The sequence below is a fragment of the Arachis hypogaea genome, chromosome 13, assembly GCF_003086295.3.
Source record: "Arachis hypogaea cultivar Tifrunner chromosome 13, arahy.Tifrunner.gnm2.J5K5, whole genome shotgun sequence".
Taxonomy (NCBI): Eukaryota; Viridiplantae; Streptophyta; class Magnoliopsida; order Fabales; family Fabaceae; genus Arachis; species Arachis hypogaea.
This window is the reverse complement of record NC_092048.1, coordinates 2,997,015-3,020,917: the sequence shown is the minus strand read 5'-3', so window position 1 is coordinate 3,020,917 and position 23,903 is coordinate 2,997,015. Positions and strand designations below refer to the sequence as shown.

General features: G+C 31.8%; 2 protein-coding genes and 1 pseudogene across 2 annotated transcripts; all 3 read right to left on the bottom strand.

The window, feature by feature from the left end:
- Positions 1-5,882: 5,882 nt before the first annotated feature.
- Positions 5,883-8,529, bottom strand: LOC112736461 (UDP-glycosyltransferase 86A1-like). Its single transcript, XM_072213357.1, has 2 exons — positions 7,899-8,529; positions 5,883-6,821 (listed from the first exon to the last, which is right to left on the bottom strand). The coding sequence occupies exon 2, from the start codon at positions 6,817-6,819 to the stop codon at positions 5,914-5,916; it is 906 nt and encodes a 301-aa protein (XP_072069458.1). The 5' UTR covers positions 6,820-6,821; positions 7,899-8,529; the 3' UTR covers positions 5,883-5,913.
- Positions 7,987-8,439, bottom strand: LOC140172988 (UDP-glycosyltransferase 86A2-like). The gene has a single exon (XM_072213407.1). The coding sequence runs from the start codon at positions 8,437-8,439 to the stop codon at positions 7,987-7,989; it is 453 nt and encodes a 150-aa protein (XP_072069508.1).
- Positions 8,530-9,360: 831 nt separating the features above from the next.
- LOC112736154 (UDP-glycosyltransferase 86A1-like) lies at positions 9,361-13,215 on the bottom strand (annotated as a pseudogene).
- Positions 13,216-23,903: the final 10,688 nt, after the last annotated feature.

Genomic DNA, 23,903 nt, shown 5'->3' with positions numbered 1-23,903 from the left:
TTCAGGAGAGAGAAAAAGAAAATACCACTTAGAAGCTACCAGACGTAGTCTTCCAACTGACTCTGTAACTAACTCTTATAGCGTGGATTCCACATTACCTTTGGGCGAGGGACTGTGGAAGGAAATACCACTCAGAAGCTAGTCCTCCAACTGACTCTGTAATTAACTCATACAACGTATATAGGCAAAAAAATTTTGATATGAAAGCAAAATAAGTGATATATTTTAACATAATAATTTTTGATGTTTTTTAAAATTATGGGAGTACATTGAAAAAGTTAAAAAAAATTCAGAATACACAAATCGAAGGGTCCGATTTGTGTTAAAAATTGAAAAAAACTCGGAGTACACAACTCGGACCATGCGAATTCTTTGGCCATGCAATTTTGCTTCACAAATCGCATGGTCCGATTTGCAGCTGATGGAATTTGAAATCTGAAACATGGAATTCGGACCCTCCGTTTTATTTGTTCTGGGTAATTTTTTTTTTACATTCTGAGGGACACAACTCACAGGATCCGAGTTCTGCTTCCTTTAATCCCACAACGAGGTGAAGCACCCCTCCTCCCCACACGCGAATTCAACACTTCTTTTGGCTCCATATTTAAATTAGAAACTCACGTATATACGGTGGATTCTTGCTAGAATGCTATTGGAAATAAAACATGTAGGACTGAGTAAACATCTTAGTATCATTTTTTATTTTAAAAAAAATATAAAGATAAAATAAATATAATTACAAAAATATCTTTAGTTATTAAAAAAATATTGCTAAAATTTTTGTTTTTGTTTATAGAAATTTCAATTTCTTATATTTTTACATTCATCATATATATGTGATAAATTCATATTATTGTGTGAAATATTGGGTTAAAAAGAATGAAATTAATAAACTTGACTTGCATTTATTTTTATAAAGTCTTTTGATTTGATTTTTGATGGTTGAGTTAATGAATATTAAATAAAGTAAATTTGAACTATTTAGACTTATTTTTATGGTCTCTCTAACATTTTGTTTTATTAATTCGTCAAAGATCATGTTAAAACTTAAAAACAAAGACTAGTAAATATGCCAAATTTTACTTCTTTAGAGGTGATAAAAGAAGATGAAGATTTTTTGTTATGATGAACCATGAAAATACGTGAAGTAGTCATGTAAAAGAAATAATAAAATTTGTGTTTAGTTACAAATTTTCTGTATTCTTGTGTTTTTCTTTAAAAAAATAATTTTATGTTTATTATAAAAAATGTGTCTTAATAAATATTTTGTATTTTCTTCCTATATTCCTCTTGAAAAAAATCTTGTGTTTATTGTTAAAAAATTTCTATCTTCTTTTGGCTCTCTTAAAAAACTCTTGCTGATTTTGGGTTTATGCTTTTGTTTTTCTTTGAATTTGTGTTGTTTCTTTCTTTGAGATAATCTTGGACTGTTAGTCTCCTGCTCTCCTGAACTTAAACTTTTCATAACCCATAAGTAAAGAAGAATAAAAAAAAATTCTATGAAACTCAATTTATTTTTGCACTATAGTCTCCACAAAAATCACATAATGATGAACAACCCTAGGAATATAAAAAAAAATACACAACAGCCACATAAAATAGAAAATCACAAAACAGTTCCAAAACTTAAATCCCTTTCTTTCAATCCAACATCTCCGACAGCGATGCTGGCTTCAATCTTCTTTTTCTGATCACCCTTTGTTTTTTTTTTTTTTTTTCTGGCGCATGTGAAAAAGAGGAGACTTGCGCCAGCGAGGAACTTCCTTTAGCCTTGGGATCTTTATTTATGGACCTTGAGGGATTGGATTCTGACCCCTCGTACGGTTAACTGGTTAATCTTTCACTCTATATTAATTAACAAGAATTAAAACGAATGGAGTATAATTTAATAAAGAATTATGTATTTTAAAGTTATCCTTCATGATTATCTATTGGAGAATGAACATATAGAAAGAGCACTGGAGTTGGTTCTACCAACATATAGATCGTTTTATAGCACTCTTTAATATGGCTTGGATTAAGTTCTTATTGCGAACTACTTTCATAAGGCTTCATCGTTTCAAGGATCATTTGTTAAGCATTATAGTTTGTTTCCTTCAAGTCGAAGATGGCTCACAACATCAAATATCGAATAGCAGATGAGCTTTGATTCTTGTTTTCAGATGGGGAACGTCATTTGGACGATTTCTCTCATAATCATAGAGAATCCAACATCAGCGAAATTAGTTTCGCTAAAAATGTCATGTGGAATTTCTCGTAGAAATAGTGTCTCATACTTTATTAATTTCTCGTACAAGTGCTTTTTAGCTTTCATGGTTCGAAGCCAAGACCTTGGAATTGAAGATAAGGGAGGGAATGTCACGTAGGATCGGATTCCTACGAACCAAGCTTAGATCCAAGTCAGGGGCAGTTTTGTCGTACAGAGGACATCTATCATGGGTATAACTTTAGTTTCAGGCTATCATGGATACAAATATCAGCGTTTTCATCTCTCATAGATACAAACAGTCATTTATTGGCAAAAGATTATATGACGTTTAGGCAGTCTCACTTTAGAGACTAGAACTAGAATTAGAAGAAAGACATTTAATATGGTGTTTAATAGGCATATCAAAATTTTAATCATTTTAGTATTTTTAAAAAATAATAATACAAAAAACTGAATTTTTTTTAAAATGAAGATTAAAATTTTAACAACACTTTAAAAATTACATATATTTTAATAAATATTCTTATTTTATATGCATATTTATCTTAAACCAAATAATATACAAAAGCATAACTCAATTTTATATACTTTATACTAAATATAATACAAAAATTTATTTTTATTTCAATCTCAATTTCTCTTCCAAATACAAACATACTTTAAGAAGATAATAATAGGAATAATAAAGTATGTTTTTTTTCTCTCCAATATTTTTAAAAATTTTTAAAATTATGTAGTGTTTAATTTAATTTAATTTTATTCTTTACGTTTTAATGAATTTCAATTATACTTTGACGTTAACTTTTTAACGGTCAATAATTATTTTAGTTTTTTTTAATTTTACCCTTAACCAGAATTTTAATTTTAATTCCAATCTGCTCAAAAATCATAATGTGACTCCAACCCCTATCAGTCTCACCTTCCGTTAACTCATTACTCTCTTCCTCATCATTACCATCACCATCTTTTTTCTACCAACACTCTCTTTCCTTAACAAGCAACAATATATGAAGAGTGTTAGGGATTAGCAGAATTTGTAATGTTTAGCCATCAATTAGCCATTATCAATATTTTCAATGGTATGAGATGATATTTAATGGTGTAAAATTAATCATTTTTCTTTAGATGGTTAAGTGCTGGCCAGATTTCAACAAAAGTGCTGACACTCTAGACTTTCTCTATTAACAATCACTAACAATAACAAACTTAAGAGAAAGAAAGAAAGAAAAAGAAACACAGCACTCTTTAGATCCATCTCAGCAGGCACACAAAAATAGTTATGCTAAGCTAAATTTGTCGAGAAGTTACAAAAACAATAGAAAAAAAAATTTCAGAAAGAAGATGAGATATGGAGGAGAAAAAACGAGGCGAATGTTGCAATTGTTATGGTGTTGTCAACGATAGTAACGGATTTCGGGTCGTTGATGCTGGCATTGAGGTCGATAAATCCTTCGATTACTGTTGATTTCTCGCAAGTCAATGTTGTTGCAACCATTTGTAGTGTCGATTTAGATGGCGTTAGCGACAACAAGGACTATGGAGGCAATTGCCCCATTAAATTTTAGAGACAAAAAAGTAATTATATATATGTGTATTATATTGCCCCCACTTTAATAATGTGTTTGTCCCCATACAAATTTTATTTCAAGTATGTTATGTGGTATATAAAAAAATTAGTCACATGTATAGAATACTTATTTATTGAAAATGAGTTATAACTTTGATCATTAATTTTTTGTGTGTATATAAATGGTATTTTTTAATTTTTAGACTAATATGCTTTAAATTTTGAATATCTAAATATACTTATGTTAAATTTTTTTATTATTTTTATATATTATCTTTGTTTCTATTATTAAATTTTTTTGGGCCCGTCACTAATGATGAAAATGTTGATGCGGCCATCGGCATGGAAAATGTGGGATGAGGAGGGCATCGGAGAGAAAAAGTGCGCGACAATAGAGAATATGAGAAAGATTTTAGTAGAAATGTTGGAGTAAAGTACTAATCCGGTTTCTGTCCATTTCCCAAAATGTCAAGATGATCCTTAACCAAAAACACGTTCCATTACGGTCCCTGACCCTGAACTCCATCTGCCAATCCGGTCCTTCTGTCAGTTTTCCAGCGAAAACTCGACGGAAATTGCTGACGTGTCAAGTTAAAAAATGGACAGGGACCTATTTGTCTCTAAATTTAAATTGGTTAGGGGTTTATTTGTTCGTATTATTCTTTAAACAATATTTTTAATTGTTTTATTCATTATATTAATATTCTTTTTTTAATAAATAAGTACAAAATAATTAATAAATTATTCAAATTTAAAAATATCATTTATTATGAAACCAAATAAATAATTTTAATGTTTATCATAGGATTATTATTATTAATATATTAACTGAATTTTAATGTTTATTATTTATATATTTAAAAATTATATTTAAAAATTATTTATTTGGTTTCATAATAAATGATATTTTTAAATTTGAATAATTTATTAATTAGTTTGTACTTCTTTATTAAAAAAAAATATTAATATAATGAATAAAAATATAATTAAAAATATTGTTTAAAGAATAATAAGGACAAATAAACCCCTAACCAATTTAAATTTAGAGACAACTAGGTCCCTGTCCATTTTTTAACCTGACACGTCAGCAATTCCGTCGAGTTTTCGCCGAAAAACTGACAGAAGGACTGGATTGGCAGACGGAGTATAGGGTCAGAGACCGTAATAAAACGTGTTTTTGGTTAAGAATCGTCTTGTTATTTTGGAAAATAAAAAGAGACCGGGTTGGTACTTTACTCAAAATGTTGGGATTGAAACCCTCAGACTGTCAGACGTGAATGTTTTTGTTTGTTGGAAAAGGGAGGATGATGGTAATGCTGATGGTGATGGTAAAAAAAAAAATGATGAGATGATAAAAGGTGAGACCGTGGGATGACTGATGGGATTGAGATTATATTAGGATTTTTGAATGGATTAGGCTTAAAATTAAAATTTTGATTAAGAATAAAATTGGAAAAAATTTGATTAATTATTAACTGTTAAAAAATTGACGGCAATGATAGAATTGAAATTTATTAAAACGTTAAGAATAAAATTAAATCAAATTAAACGTTAGAGATAATTTTAAAAAATTTTAAAAATATTAGAGACAAAAAACATATTTTATTCTAATAAATATTTTTTGAAGTTTTTTATGTATTTAATGTATTAAATATGTAAAAATATTTATTTTTATAATAACTTTTAATGAAAAATTTGTTTTATTCTTAAAATGTGTTATTATGGCACATGTTAGCAACCTCTATAAAAAAAATAACCATTTCTTATTTCTACATATAAATGTTGATCATGCTGATAAAATTATTCATAAAAAAAAATAAAAATACTATTTACACAGCAAATTAGTCATTATATATTTGTATATAAATATATAATTTATTTTTAATATGTATTTTGTATTTTATAAAAAAATATTATTTTAATTTTCACAAATTGCTAATGTAAAAAATATTCAATTATTAATCATAATATTGATATATCAGTAAAAATATTAAATTTATCACGTAAAAATTATCTGAAGGCATAAATTTGATTAAAAAATAGCATAAAATTATTTATATTATAAATATATTAAAATTAAACTAAAAAAATATACTAATACATAATTGGTTAATTATTTAAGAAAATTGATCAAAGCTCATTGGCCATGGGATTTGGTATTTAGATCTTTGATGAAGTATTCCATATTTTTCTCTGAAGATCCACTAGGGCTCAATGCCTCTTCCAATTTTTTCTTGATCTCTTTGCCTGTAGTCTTTAGTTGGTCTCCTAAAGGTCCGCCCATCAAACGGCTAACATTCTTCGAGACTTCCTCCTTTGTAATCACCGTTCGATCACTTAAATTAATCCCAACCTTCCAATAATCCACCACTTGTTTTCTATTGGTAAACTGATCAGACATCAAAGGGAAACACAACAATGGAACCTCACACCAAATAGCTTCTAATATAGAATTCCAACCACAATGAGTCAAAAATCCTCCAATAGCAGGGTGGGCCAAGACTTGGGTTTGACTACACCAAGGTATTACCATCCCACGGTCACAAATCGCCTTCCGAAATCCGACGGGCAGCGGATCAACCTTGACCGAGCCCACAACATTGGGCCTAAGGACCCAAACAAAACTCACATTGCTAAGCAAAAGCCCATTTGCAATTTCCTCAAGTACCCTTCTTGTCATATGGGCTAGGCTACCAAAAGAAGCATACAAGACCGAACCTTGAGGCTTGGAATTGAGCCATTGGGTGCAGTCTGACTCGGACCATAGGCTAGTGGCCATGGTGGTATTGGTGAACCCAGGTGCAAAAATGGGCCCAATTGCATAGAATGACTTAAAAGTTTGTAATGCAGCTATGACTGTCGGCTCTAGCTCTTGAACTGTGTTACATAGCACAAAATCTGCACCTTTAGCATCAACGAAGGAAGCAGAAATTAATTGGTGGAACATTGTAGATGTGTCTTTTGATTCTTGATGATATGATGTTAGGTCCTTTGGATCAATTGTTTCCACCCCAGGTAAGTAGTCAATGGAATCTTTCCTCATGTCTGAACAAAACAAAAAGTACCTTTTTTTCTTAAAATTAAATGGTCAAATACTTTTTCAATATAAAGAAATGATTAATAATACACGTAAGAGTTGGCAATAATGCACCACATGTGAACTGGGAAGTGTTCATATAAATTAAAGGAATGAAGTTAACGAACATAATTACAAAGAGACAAAACAAAAAATAGAAAAGATGCATGTGAAAAGTGGTAAAGACAAATAGATTACGACCTCGCTATGTAAGTGCTTATTGTACTCTTAAGTTTATGTGGTGTTATATGTTTCCTTAGCTTTTTGAACTTATATATTTATACCGATCATCATGCTAGTTAGTTGTACACTAAAATTAATTACAAAAATATTAATATAAAATACATATTAAAATATAAATATATATTTAAAATAAGTTAAACTACATATATTTATATATAAATACATTAATATTTAATTTTAATGACTAATTTTAATGTACGAATAATATTTTTATATTTATACATACATAAAATAAGAGAATACCAACATATAATAAATATTATGTACAAGAAAAACAAATCAAATAGATTAATATTTTTTAATTAATATGTATTAAATAACAAACTTTTTTTAAACCAATATATTGTGTCTATTTTGACTAAAATATTGTTGGAGAAAAGGATTGAAACTAATTTCTTAAAGCCACAATCAGTCAATATCTCTATTTTTGTTTTTCAAAATTCTCTTTCTTTTCTTTAATATTTTTTTATCACTTGTTTTATTAACTGATTGTTAGTTAAAGAAAAAAAAATTGTTCCTTAGCAAAACCCATATTGTTGATCAGCTAATAGAACTGAAATTTCTCATTGTCTTTATAGTATACTCATCATAAATTAAAAAAAAAAAAGATGTAATCATTCATATATTTTTATGTATCATCTCAGGCCTTTTGAAAGAACAAAAAAACCATGACAATCATCATCATCAACGCAGCAAAAATAGAGCAGTGTTTGATTATATATATTCAATATGACGAATTAAAAAATATGCTAAGGAAATTAAAAAAAATAAAGTATGATGAATGATTTTACTTAGTTAATTACCATTGCAAGCAAAGTGACGATTCTTTGCAAGAAGATCGGAATGATAGTAGAGACTATAAACCAAAGCAGGTTCTGTCCAGAACGACACCTAAGCAAGGCCAAACTTCTTAGCTATGGCAGATGGCCAAACAAAGAACGTGTCTGCAACCAAGCAACTCACTGGGGGCACTGAATTCTTCACCACATTCTCCACCAGTTCCTCAACGTGTGCTGATTGCACGTGCAACATTGCCGCATGGAACTGGTGGAGGTTGCCAAATCTGTCGTGGCTCACGGGCAGGCCGTCAGACACGGTAGTGTACCGTATGTCCAGGCCTGACTCTCGTGCGGCCGCGAACATATTTTCTTCTTCATCACCGTTAGGAGATGAAGAAGAATTGGATTTTGTGATTTGGTAGTGGATGTAGTGTGAGTTGACAAAGGTGACGACGAAACCCCGGGATGCGAGCTTGATGGCGAGGTTGGCCGCCGGGATGACGTGGCCTTGGAGTGGATAGGCGAAGAGTAGGGCATGGTGATGAGGACCTTGGTGTGTTGCCATGGAAAGAAAATGGCTAGTGTTACTTTGGTTTGTTTTCGTGTGTTTTGAATTTTGATGAGATTTTAGTTAGAAAGGAGTTTATTATTAGGCACATGATATGTATCATGATGCTGGCTATATAAAAAAGAGAAAACAATAATAATATATATTTTTTATTATTATTATATTGATGAGTATTTTGGTCAGTAATTAAACTACGAGGAATGCTAGGAGAACAGCAACTTTTGTGATTTGTAGCCATCAAATAGTCATCAATGATGGTTTTAGTGGTGTGAGATTGGTGTGAGATTTCATCCAATGGCTCACTTTTCTTTGCTGGTTACATGTTGGCCAGAATTTAACAAAGTTGCTGACCCCCTAGACTTTTCCTTAAACTACATGTTATTTTAGTCACCAAAAAACTACATGTTATTTTAATCTTGCTAAAAAAATACGTACATTTTATAAATAAAAAAATTAAACATTTTGTAAAAAAAATAATATTATTCATATCATGATTTAAAATTAAATAAGTGGTCTATATTTTAAATGTACAAAAAAAATAGATATTAAATCACTCATCACTAATATATATATATATATTGATTTAATGAATAATTTATTGAGCACACATAATATTTTTTAGAACAATGCTAGGGAGCAGCAACTTTTGTGATTGGTAGCCATCAAATAGCTATCAATGATGATCTAATGGTGTGAGATTGGTGTGAAATTTCATCCAATGACTCACATTTCTCTGCTGGTTACATGCTGGCCAAAATTCAACAAAACTGCTAATCCCCTAGACTTTTCCTATTTTTTATTAACACTTTAACTTTATAAAACAAAAGTAGAAAGAAGCTAAGTAAATAATACAACAATTTGGTGCTTTTGAATTATTTAATAGCCAAGAACAAGATGCATGGAAGCACTTTGAACTAATTAATCGGTGGAAGCACTTGGAATGTTGGCTTTGGCATTCAACTCCTTGACAAAGCATTCCATATTCTTCTCACAAGATCCACCGGGACCCAACGCATACTCCAACTTCTTCTTGATGCCTCCCATTGTGGCCTTCAATTGGTTCCTTATTTTTTCATCCATGAAATGGTTGATATTCTTCAACATCTCTTCTTTAGTGACAACCATTTGATTATCAATCAAATTAATCACAATCTTCCAATCATCAACCACTAATTTTCGATTAGTGAATTGATCGGTCAATAGAGGAAAACACAATAACGGAACCTCACACCAAATACTTTCTAATATAGAATTCCAACCACAATGTGTCAAAAACCCTCCAATAGCAGGGTGAGTCAACACTTGGGTTTGACTACACCAATGTATGATCATCCCACGGCCATGAACTGCCTCTTCAAATCCAACGGGCAGCGGATCGACATCGTTCGAGCTCACAATATCGGGCCGAAGCACCCAAATAAAGCTCACATTGCCAAGCAAAAGCCCATTTCCAATTTCCCAAAGGGCCGTTTTTGTGATATGGGCATAACTTCCAAAAGATGCATACAAAACCGAACCATGAGGCTTGGAGTTGAGCCATTGGGTGCAGTCAGACTCGGACCATAAGCTAGTTGCCACGGTGGCATTATTGGTGAAGCCACGTGGGAAAATGGGTCCAATAACGTAGAATGGTTTATAAGATTGTAGGACTTCTATGACTTGTGGCTCTAGCTCTTGCACCGTGTTGCATAAAACAAAATCTGCACCTCTAACATCATTGAAGGCTGCAAAAATTAATTGGTGCAGCCATGTGGTTGCATCATCATCTTGAAGATATGACACTAGATCTTTTATTTGGTTCAATTGTTTTTACTCCAGGTATGTAATCAACTGGGTCTTTCCTATTATCTGGACAAAAATACAGAAGTAATATATATGAAGTTAGGTGATCAATAATTTTATTTTATTTTATTTTGTATTTCAATTAATATTAGTTAATCTTTTATTTCTCATACTAAAAGTGTTAATTTCTAACATTTTTTATATGGATAAATTAATATCACAATATTTTTTAATCGATTATATATAATATGTAATAATATGAATATACAACTCAATATTCTTGCATGTGCATGGAATACTGGACACAGAAGTGTCCTTGAGATGAAAGTAAAAGATTAACCAAATAAAACGTTTCAATTTTCATGGTGTGTAATTGTGCAAGAATAAAAAAATTATAAAAAATTAATTTTTAGTTAGTTAATATTCATTATTTTATTAATTCAAAATTTTTTTATTTAAAATTTAGAATTTAAAATTAATAGATTTATTATTTATGATCTAAAATTTAAAATAAACAAAATAAATTTAAAAACTAAAATTAAATTAACCAAAAAATATTGAGTTTCTAACATCACTCAAAATAAACCTTGCTTTACACGTGCATGCCAAAACAAAGTTCAAGGAAACAAAATGTGGAAAAGAATGAAGCTAATGAGTAATAATAAAGTGTTCTAGCGGCAAATGGTAGTATTAAGTCGGTTTGGATGAGATATTACATGATTTAATCAAACAGAAAAATGAAAAATGAGACATGGATCAATCAAAAGCATATATTTATATAATTCGAATCAATGTAATTCGAACTAAAGACAATGGTAATTCGAATCAATGCAGTTCGAATTATGAGGGAGTATGCATGTTAGGTAGTTCGAATCATGCTGATTCGAATTACGCATGGAGAAGTTTGAATCACTCTTATTCGAATTATGCTTGAGCAGTTCGAATCACTCTAATTCGAATTATATGGTGAGCAATTCGAATTCTATACAATACTCTTCTGTCCATTCTTGATAGCTCATGAATATTTTTTAAAAAATTTATTTAAATTATACCACAAAAAAATATTTTATTCTATACAAAATAATTTTAAAAAAATGACTTAAAAGATATTAGGAGTACTATAAAAGTTTGTAATATTCTAGTAACTTAGGTAAATACATGCATGTACTCAACATAATTCGAATTACAAGTGATAAACATAATGAATTCCAGGGATAATTCGAATCACATTGATTCGAACTATATACATTTTGTGATATAATTTGTAATACTTTTCTGCTCATTTTTTTATTAAAAAATTAATAATTTAAAAATTAAAAATATATATTTTATTTCATACATTAAAAAAAAGCTAACAAAATATTTAATTACGAGACTTCTTTAAAATATTAATGAGCTATCAATTTGAATTCCACATAATACTCTTTTACCCATTTTTGATAGTTCATGAATATTTTTTAATAAATTTTTTAAATAAATTTATTTAAATTATACTACAAAAAATATTTTATTCTATGCAAAATAATTTTTAAAAAATGGCTTAAAAGATGTTAAGAGTACTATAAAAATTTGTAAGATTCTAATGACTTAGGTAAATATATACATCGGTTTCTTAGAATTTGACTATCTGAATTGTAAGTTTATTTTGGTATGAAAAGAATTAATGATATATAACTTGGTAACGTACCTGATGGGGGAGTATATATCGGTCGAAGATTTATATATGATTCTGAAGATTCGTGACGGAGCGGTTTATGTTTATTGTGTATGAGATGATTTATAGATCAATTAGGAATGATGAAAATGATATAAAAAATTGAAAGTAAAAGAGTAAAGATATTTCATTAATGAAGAAATAACACATCACCATATTGTTGTCTTATAAGTTAGGTTGTGATACACGTCTTTGTATATTGATTTTGGTGTCGAGTGGTCGTTGGAAAGTGCAAATTGTTCGAGTTATAATATAATCCGCACTGCACATGGTCGTAGTCATTATTGTTAAGGTGTGGTCATCACCGTTGTCTCTGAGTTGTTGACTTTAAATTTGTCTTTTTATATTGACCTCAGCAGTTCATGATATGGTAATATACAAGACAGTTTCAATTTAGAAAAGAAGTTAAACGTGACAATGCAAACACATATTTTATTAGTTAAAGCCCAAGAAACAAATAATTGAAATTACCTAAGGAACAACACAAATAGGACCGTATGAGTATCGAGCAATCAAAATACAATTGAAAAACAGAATAGTACTTACTAGCAATAGAAATTTGCGATAGATAAAAATAATTGAGAATAAATGTATCTCATTGTTTCAATAAAAATTGTCAATCAAAATTAAGTAATTTTTGCATTTATGCTATTTTATTGAAAACTAATTAAAAATTGTTATAAGAAGGAAAAGAATAATTAGTATAGGAATAAATATTGTGAATAGAGTAAAGGCTGTAAAGCAATGCGAAATAAAAAATAAGATAGAACTTGTATTCACAAATAATATATGAATTCTAAATGAGTTTGAAAGATTCCCTATTACTAAAGGAGTAGAATAGATGATAAGTCTTTTTGAACTAACATCTTGAAAGTACGAAATTATTCTTGTTCAAATTATTCAGATCCTATGAAATTTTATTCTTGATCAAAGATAATGAAATTAATTTTGCTATTTGGTCAAATAGTTATATAATCTTACGAAGCCAACATTTTTTTACGTAAATATGAAAATAAAAAATGTGTAACATGTAACTAAAATTGCATACCGCTAAATAATGTTATCGGAAAATTTCAAATTTATAGTGTGTTGCTCTTCCGCCATTAATTACATCCTGTAAAAGAAGAAGATAAAAATCAGGCAGAAAAGATGGTGGGGTTAGATATACGACCCCACGGTGGGCACCAAATGTTACTGTGTGAATAAGCGATTCTAAGGTAGGGCTCGTTTTCCCGATACTCGGACTCGCTTTTCCTTGGACAAGAAGGATGATACATCGGTTTTCTCCAAAAACGGCGGCGGTAGGCACCTGCAAAGGCACTCCAACGCTCAAGTTAGTAAGAGTAGAAGATAAATATGAGTTATTCAGCATGAATAACGTACCTGTGACTGTAACACCCTAATTAGTCTAAGCTTTACATCGCGTCGTAAAGTAAAGGTTAATCAGAGATTACGACAGTTCTAACCTCGTACATAATATATATGTAGAAAGAATAGTATAATCTAGAAGCCCAATAAAGGATATAGCTCAAAAATAGGATTTACAAAGCGCAAAACGTACTAACGAAACTTCTAACTTAGAGCACAAGAAACAGATAAGATATATCAAAATATATTAGTATAATATCATAGGAATCTAGCCACGGCTCGCAGAGTTTAAGCCGGCTAGCCATATACAGATATACATAACCAGACAGTAAAAACAGCTTATACATGTTTTGTTCTCTCAATATATGCCTCTAGGCAAAACAAAATACAAAAGGAGAGATGCATAAACAGAATAAACCAAAAAGACTCCAAAAGATATCATGATCCTCTGCTTCTGTCACTATCAGAGAAACTCAGCGAGGTGGAATGCAACCTGCATCTGAAAAACAACAACAAAATATGGTATGAGAACCGGAGGTTCTCAATATGGTAACAGTGCCCAGTGATGTAGGATATAAGACCCTGACGCCAAAGGCAATCATAGACTTCATATCCATCACACGATTTCAATCTTAAAGCATACTAAAACAATAAAGCATAATCATATAACTCTTAACATAACTACACAGGGTATTCTATCTTAAGGGATTTCTATTCTAACTAACACCGCTGTCCGACAGCCTTCACCGACCTATCCTCCATGCGATCCCATTGCCGCCGCCTTCCGAACCTCCTTAATCCCAACAAAAAATATAGATAATTACAATGCAAGTAAAATACAAGTAGAAACATATAAGGCAAGTAATTCAAGTAAGCAAATAGACATGTTATTCAATTAGGCATACAATTACAAGTCAGCAGAGCATACAAGCAGATAGAAAAAGCACATGATGAATGCCTGCCCTACTGGCTGTGATATCACATTGTCGGTTCAACTGCCAACCCGACACATCTCCATGGAGATGTCGCCCTTCGGAATCATTATTGGGAACCCCTGAGATATAGTGCTCGGATCACTGTCCAAGGTTTTGTGCCTGCACACTCTGATGATCCGAAAGGATGCGAGCGGGATACTCTTGCCTCAGACCTCACATCTCAACGTAAGCGGGATTAACCACCGTCCTTATGCCGCTGCCGCTACCTCGACAGACGGGATTAACCACCGTCCCTGCCGGGCGCATAGCATCTTATAATCTCAATATAAATCAGTAGTTCAGTGGTTTTTTCAGAAAACAGTTTCAATGCATCATTGATTCCTTATCACACATTCGAGTCCTCGATTCATCTCAACCACTGTCAATTCACATTTTTATTCCGAACTCAACAATTCCTCAATTCTCATCTCATACCCAACCATTCATCACATATCATCGAACCGTCCTCAGTACGCCAAAAACCTAGACCTCCGTTTTCTAACCTTTCCAAATAATATCATATAAAACCCTTAAATTCTTTCTCCTATTTTAAATATCCAAAACTAGGCCCAAGAGTCCTAAAATGGTGTTATAGGAGTTTACAACCTTGTTAGGAAGGTAGAATAGTTGAAAACAAATAAAAATTTGAGAAACAGGGCGTGTGTGTCCGCACAGGGATGTGCGTGCGCACGCCCAGGAAGACTTTTAAAAGTGTGCGTACGCACAGGGGTGTGCGTACGCACAAGTACAAAAACTCACAAGTCTTTTCACTCGCACAAGCTGTGCTAGCACCCCCAACCGACTGACCTTCCCAACGTGTGCGTGCACACAGGGCTGTGCGTACACACAGGTTGCAATTTCTTATTGGTGTGTGCGCGGACAAGCTGTGCTAACGCTGCAAGCAGACTGCTTGCCTCTGCGTGTGTGTATGCACAGGACTGTGCGTGCACACAGGTTGAAATTTTCGCAGAGGTGTGATTGCACACAATGCTGTGCGTGCGCACATACCAAAAATCATAATATTCTGCAACTTAGCAGAATTTCAGATTTTTAACACCAACTTTGAATGATCATAACTTCCTCTACAAAATTCCAAATTTTTCAAACTTTATATCGATTTAAAGAGTTTTCAATAAGCTTTAATTCTAAACAAATTTCAATCAATTTTGAAAATCAAGGCAAAAGTTATGATCAGATAAAATTCACTAAAAATTCCTTTTTACCAAAACTTACAAAGACATTAATTTATTAACTTTCACAACCCACACCCAACCAAAACAATACCAACTCCCATTTTCAGCACAATCTACCCTCTTGGGTTACAATTTACCATTCCTATCAAAACTTCCACCACACTTCATCATTCTCAACCTTAATTATCAAATATACCACATATCAAACAATTTTCCCACCAACACATTCACAAATCCTCATTTCATCAATATCAATCTTCATCATCAACTCAATCATGCTCCATAGTAATAATCATAATGCACATTCATACAAGTTCATCATACATTACATCCCAACATCATCATCTAGCAACATTCACATCATCAACATCCCAAACAATCATCAACAACATATAAATTTCCAAACCTATCCTATGGGTCACTAGCCTAAGTTTCCATACCTTGGCCGATTCCCTATATACACCAAAACCCTAAAATGGCACAAGTTGAGTTCTCCACTACAAGCAAGCCACCAATGTAACTCCAACAAGCACCAACAAGCTCCAAACTCACAATAATCAAACTATATATGCATAATCCATCACAAATCAACCTAGGGTTCCATTTAAACATAATATCACAAGAGTTTAATGTCTCTTATATTTTTCAACAGTTTTGATAGCCAAAATTCAATGCTAAGCAAGGATTAGAGCAAACCTAAACATCCAAAATCACAAAAACTCACTTAATCAAAAGCCCTAAATACCCAAAATTTTGAAGAGAAGAACTGAGAGAATATCGAGCTTTTCTTACCAGTTTCTTATATGAGTTTTGTAGAGCTCTTCACAAGGAATGCGTAGCCGCCAACGGTGCGGCGATCAGAGCTCTATAGCTCAAGATATGAGCTTGAGAAGATGGAAGTGAATAGTGTTCACGGGTTCTCTTCTCCATCTCTTCTCAGCTGGTGGTGTTGTGTTTTGAGAGAGTTATGGCTGATGGGTTCACTTGATGAACCCTTTTATATGTTGGGCTTGGGCTCAACTTTGGCTCGGTCCAACCCGTTAGCGTTTTTATCCCGTTTTAGCCCAACTTCGGGTCAAACCTTTAAAAATTAATGCCCGGTTTTTCATTTCTAATGTTTTTCTAAGGTTTTTGACTGTTTCCACTTTTTCTCGTGCAGCACCGGGCAGACTTGAATCGGTTCAACCGGTTCAACTATCGGTTAGCGATTTTTACGATTTTTCGCAGAAAGCACATTTTTTGAATCAAAAAAACCTACTGAGTCTAAAAATCGCTTTTAAATCCTGAAATTCTCACTCTAACTTTTCGGAACCTACTTTGGACAATTAATTACTTAATTAAATGATTAATTAAGCTCGGCTCTTACAGTGACATAGTGAATCACTTGTATTTATAAAGTTCTTGTGTTTGGGGCGGTTATAAATATTTCCCAGATTGCTTTGCGAAACTTTACCTAATTATCTCGTAACTGTCTTTAGTGACCTTGTTCAGAGAGATTTGAGCAGAAATTCCTGCGTCAATTTGGGTTGGTACGTAATTGTTTGATTAGAAGAGCAACATACTCCGTGTACTCCTAATGTAGCACGTGGTTATTTAGTTTTAAACATATTCTGATTTATAGTTTTATCTAAGTTAAATTATAGCCAACGGATCAAGATCTTTTCTGCTTTTCATTCTTTGTCTATCTTCCATCTCATCTACCCAATGGTGTTGTCAGGAGGAGTGATGCTTTGAGAGAGAGTGAGAGTGAAGAGTTTCGGGGTGTTACTTATAAAAAAATATTACATAAATAATATAAATAATTTCATAATACATAGGCTAATTTAGACCATTATTAAAGGAAAATAAAAATAAGTAATCGTATCTAAATAAATTATTTTTAATCACATTATTTTTATTTTTTTAAATTGTATTCTTAGTTATATTACTTTCATTCTAACTAAACTGCCCTGCTTTAATTTTTCAACTTTTTTTTATAATACAATTAATCAAGAAATACATAACAAAGTATTTTTTATCTTTACGTACTCTTATGTACTCTTTCCATTTTGTTATGGTATCAGAACTATGGTTCTGAAAACCGAACCAGACCGATCGGTTCAACCGGAAAAATAAAAAATCGGTCACCTAATTGGTCCGGGTAAAGTCAGAAACCACCTGACAAAAAATCGGTGAGAAAACCGGTCGAACCGGCGGTAACCGGTGAACCGGAAGAACCGTCCAATTTTTTAGCGATTTTTGGTTTGGATATTAAACTACTAAACGGCGTCGTTTTGAAGGTAAAAAAAAAAAAGAGAAGCGAAACGCAACGAACCCTAATCCTAATCTCAGTCTTACACTCTCACAAGGGAAAGCACAGCATAGCCACCACGGGCAGAAGAGAAAGCACCCACGGGCCACAATCGAGCAGCCCCTCTTCGTCATCGCATAGCCACCACCATCGCCACCACATCCCACCGCCATCGCCACCGCATCCCACATCCCACAGCCCCTCTTTGCCGTCCCACAGCCCCTCTTCGTCGTCGCCGAGCTCCCCTCCTCGTTGGTCGTCGCCGAACTCGCCTCCTTCATCGTTGTCGCCGAGCTCGCTTCCTCCTTCGTCGCCGTTACTCGCCGCCGGTAATACTCTGTTCTTATTCGTTTGCGCCTTCCACCTCGCCTCCTGTTTAATCGTCGCCTCCTCCTTCCACCTGCCTTCTGATTTTCTGTGCTTGATTTTATGATTTATTAGCTTGCAATTTGTTCATGATTTGTTATCTGCGCTTGATTTTATAATTTTTCTGTTCATGATTTGTTATCTGTGTTCATGTTTATTCTGTTTGAGTTGCTGTTGATGATTTGGTATCTGTTCATGATGAAATGAGTTGCTGCTTCATGATTTTGGTTGCTGAATTATTTATTTGTTCATGCTGGATTACATGATTTTGGTTGCTGCTTCATGTTTATCTGGATTACATGGTTTTCTGAAGTTATTTTCTGGTCTTTGATTTTCTGGATATATAGAATGAAATATCATCTTGCGAAAATTCCTGGACAAATTAAAGTTTGTAACAAAGTAACTGAAGATGTTGAACTTCAATTCAAAAGGCTTTTGGAAGAAAACAAAAAAAAAAAATAAGGCAGAAAATTATGAAGTTGTTTGTGAACCTCTAATAATAAACTTTGATGTTTGAAGTTGTTTGTAAACCTCTAATATTAAGTTATGGATAATTTATTCTGTGAAATTTTAAATTTTATTAAGTTAGAAATTATTGAATTTATATATTTAAAATTATTTTTAGGTTTTTTAATAATTTTATTTAATTTTATTAAACCAGTTCAACTCCGGTCGAACCAATAAATTATTGAACCAGTGACTTTACCGGTTTATTGACCGGTCCGGTTCTCGCAACCTTGATCAGAACTCCTCTTGAGATAAACCAACCAATTCAGATCCTAAAACTCCTTCAACTCCCCTATTGAAATAGTACATAAAGAGTACGCAAACATAAAGAATGCTTTGTTATGTATTTCTTGATTATATGCTATACTCTCCTTATATGTTCTCATTATCTCTAGTTTAGTCAAATATCTTTTATTGTACTGGATGTTCTATCGACCTTCTTCTCACATGTCTAAACCACTTGAGACACGTTTCTATCATTTTTTTCACAATAGGTGCTATTCCAACTCTCTTTCTTATATTTTCGTTCCTTATTCTATCCAATTGCATATATATATGTCTACTCACTAATCTCAACATCTTCATCCTTAACACACTTAATGATTTAAATTATGTTCGTGTTCTCTTTTGGCCGCCCAACACTCTATATTATAAAACATAACCGGTCTAATAGCAATGCGATAAAATTTGTCTTTAAATTTTAAAAGTACTTTTTTGTTATATAATTAATTTAAAAAATAATTATAAAAAATATTAAATAATCAAAACTTTTTAATTTTTTGTCTCACATTTAAAATAATATTTTTTTTGTCATTAAAAATATTGATTCTTAGTATGCATAATTATTAGATTTAAAATTATTGATTGGTTTCCACAGTTTTATCTTTTTGGTGTTTTTTTTTTCGGACCTTTCTTTTTGGAGTAAATGTTTAATTTCTTGCGTGCAAGCTCATCTAATTCAATACATATGAATAAATTCTTATAATAGCTTTTGAGATTCAGGCCATTATTTAATGTGGGTTGAGATTTTAATTTTATTATTATAGTCTTTTAGATATAATTTTGAGTACTATTGTGGTCTTTAAACATCTTTTTTATGATAACCCAACTGTTTTAGCATTGATATGACATCATTTTATCACGTTAGAAAGTCTAATGACCAATTTAGTTAATTATATAATTTGATCTCTCCCTCTATATTTAACCTAATTTTTCAAACTTTAAGAAGAGTTAATTTCTTCTTTTTCTTCGTCTGTTTTTTCTTCTTCATCTCCTTGTTCGTGATATACATAATGAATGGTGAGAGTATTAAAATTTTAGAAAAACAGAAATGTTTGGTAATCAAAGAAAATCAGCCAAAAACAGCCATAACTTGCCTTATTTAGCATTTATTAATTGTTGCGACAATTAATAAATGTTAGATAAAGCAAGTTATGGCTGTTTTTTTTGTCTACCTAACATTACCCATTTCCAAATCAAATTAAAGATCCATAACCACTGCGCTAAATTGTCCTCCAACTCCTACGGTGGTGCATACATCTGCTGTAATAGCAAGAATTTGGATTTTAGTGCCAATGCATACTAAAGTTGATCAACAGTTGCACCAACTTAAACTATGTTGTTCTGTTTTCAATGTCCACTTGGATCTTTCTGTAGTTTATGAAATCAATGATAACAAATAGAACTTGAGAGACGTACGAGAGACCTTCATAGTCGTGGCTGCCGCTTCAAATTTAAATCTGCAAGCTATGGAGTTGAAAACAGATTATAGTGGCTTGAACATGGGAAGGTTGCAGGGGTGTCACGATGACAAGGGGTTTGAAAGTGTTGTTGTATGAGAATCTGAGATTCTCAATGAAGAATTGAAGTATTGAAAAGTAAGATGAATTGGTTTTGGTATAAACAAGTTTGGATAGTGATATGGTATTGTTGTGGTATAGACATCAAGGAAGGAGGAAAAGAATGAAGAAGAAATTAACTTTTTTAAAGATTTGAAAAATTAAGGTTAAATAAAAGGAGGGACCAAATCGAGTATAACAGCTAAGCTAGCCATTGGATCCTCCAGCATGGCAAGGTATTATTACGTTAGTTGCAGCAGCTAAGTCATCACCCGAAAGATGCTTAGGAACTAAAATACATTACCATTTGTATCTAAAATGCAGATAAATATATTCATATAAGAATAAAATGATAATTGTATCCACGGAAGATAGTTTTCGTGTACTAAGAATATCCTAACAGACCAATTGTGTAACCAACGTTCGAGTACTCTTGGCATACGGAAGCCATCTTCCGTGGTTATAATTGTCGTTTTATTCTTATATGGATATATTTGTCTATTTTTTATGGATACAAATGGTAATTTATTCTATGAACTATTATAATATCAAAAGCTATATCTAAGAAACTACAGTGATAAAATTAAAATTTCAAAAATTACATTAAATTTTTAAAAACTACATTAAGTAATGGCCTGAATCTCAAAAATAATATAAAGATTTACTCCTTTTAATTCATTCTCTTTTGGATCAAAGTGTCATTACTCATGATAAAAAACAATATACTTTAGCTTTTAATAAATTTTTTTTATTAATATAATATTATTTAATTAAATAAATATACATATAAAATTATTTTATATTCTCTTGTATATGCACAGGAACACATATTCATTATAAATAAAAATTACTTTAATTTGGTTAGTATTACTAGTATTTAATTAGTATAGAAAGAAAAAAATCATTAAAATAAGGAAAAAAATATAATTATTCTTATGTTTTAGTGTACATAATACACTTAACATAGATGTTTTAAACATAGCTATCTAATAGCCGATTTCAATTATACATAGAGTTTAAGCGTAATGCTTTGATTGTGAAAGAATAAAAATGCGAAATTTATTTAATCCTTTATTAATGACCCAAAATCATGTAAAATATCTAGTGAGTTCACATTCAATCCGTCGACACGTTGCCCTGGACGCATAATATGTTTGATACTGTCAAAGTATATACTGTGGTAATTAATAATTGGTGCTATTCAATAATTCAATCGCTGCATATTAGAAATTGACACACAATATATGATATACCATATATGTCTTATATATAGATAGAGGATCCTGCTAGGGAGGGTCGAATACTAGCGATAATAAACATCTTCCCAAAAGCTTAAACTAAGTTTGGGGTTCACCAAGACTCAAACTCTTGACCTTTTGGATCTAGCATTCTAATACCATGCATAATACCACTCATCCCAAAAGCTTTAGCTGATGGAAAAAAGTAACATTAATGATTATATCTCTAATACTCTCTAAACTTCTATTGTATACATTGTATAAATATTCCATTGGCTCCTCATACTTTCCCATAGATATATTATCTAATTAATGATTGAGGTATGATCTGTTTACCTAATAGTCATCCCCCAAGTCTCGGAGAATTGAAGCTGAGGCCATGAAAGATTAGGTATGAGCTTCTTGCTGATTGGATTTTGAATGAGAAGATATATGTATTATTGCCACTACTTGTTAGTTGTTATTGCCTTGTAATAATGCACATGTATAGTAGATATGAAAATTAAAATTTATGGTCATAGATACTCGCAAAACTTAAACGGTGCAATTAAATATTTTTTAAATAGAAAAAGTATAGGTAATATTATTTTTTAGGAAAAGTATATGGAACAAAAAGTTTACCAACAAAAAACTAAATAAAATCACATTAATTTATATTAATAATTAATTAATTTTAAATTTTTTAAATTTAAAATTTAAAAAATTTAAAAGATTAAGTAAACCTAATTAAAACCTATAAAAACGTTTCTCTTCTCTCTCACATTAACCTATCCACCTCCAACAATCACACACACAGACCTCTCTTTCTCACCGTCAGGCCCTCTCCGCTCCCTACCGCGACCCACTCTTTTTCTATCAGCGAGTCGCCGGAACCAACTCGGTTTCCACCAGCCTCCGCACTCCCATCACCGTCTCCACAACCTACTTGTAACCGAAGATGAATATATTCATTGCCGCCTCTATTCCCTGCGCTTGCAACACCTCCACCACACTCTCCTTCTTTTCCGCATAAACCTTCATCGCGGCCTCCACTATCCCTGGCCCTCCCTTCGGATCAACCTCCACCTCCAATATCTTCGGCACCATCCTCTTCATCTCCCTACACATCTTCGTCACTTCCACTAGCTCCTTCGACCGGAAGCAATTACAGAGACTGCACATGACTTCACCTGTTCAAGGCCAAGGTACCCCTCCTATCCAACCGCAGCCGGTTTATAATCCCAATCAACAACCTGACCCAATTAACCACCGTCCTACCCTGCAACCAGTTCAACAAAGTTTGGCTCAACAACCTTTCGCACACATGCCCATGTCTTCTATCACCGACATCTGCGTTTTGGGATATTAGGTGCCGTTTTAATGATTAAAGAGACTGCAAACTACACACTTGATCTTAGCCAGAAGGAGTCCTTGAACAATTACAGAAATATAAAAAAATATTCATTTAATATAAAAGAAAAATCCTAATACTTAACAAAAAAAATATCCAATTATATTTTAGCAAAAATAATTAAATATTTATAAAATTTTAAAAAAATTATGAAATTCTTAAGGAAATAGAGACATTCACATTTGTAATACAAAAAAAATCGAAAAATATATAAAGAACATCCATTTAGTATGAAAAAGAAACATTCTGATACTTAGCAGAAGAAACATCCATGTATATTAACTCGTAGAGATTTTGAATTCACCCAAAGATATTTAGCTGGTTTTTGACTAATATCTTTTTGGTTTCCTAGCATTGTTCTATTTTTTATTTAATTTTTAAATAAAAAAAACAATTCTCTTAATTTTTTAAACAACTGATATTTAAATTAATTAAATAAGAATAATTTGTTCCATCGTTTTTTTAATTAATTTGATGCCGTTATCATCATATAGTGACAATACACAACGTCATCATCAAAAGTTTATATATAGTTGCATCATCATCTTTATAACATATTATGCTATTTTTAGAGAAAATAGCATGCATCCCTCTTTCTTTTAAAAAAATGTAAACAATATTCATCTATTTATGAAGTATATATATACTTACTGAAACTAAAACAAACTACTCTTTTAGCCATTTTATAGAAATACTTATTAATAATAATAATAATCATCTTATTTTTATATTTGGTGTCTTCATTATGCAATCGTTTTACTCCATGTATTTTGAAGGCATATGCATGAGTTCTCTATAGCA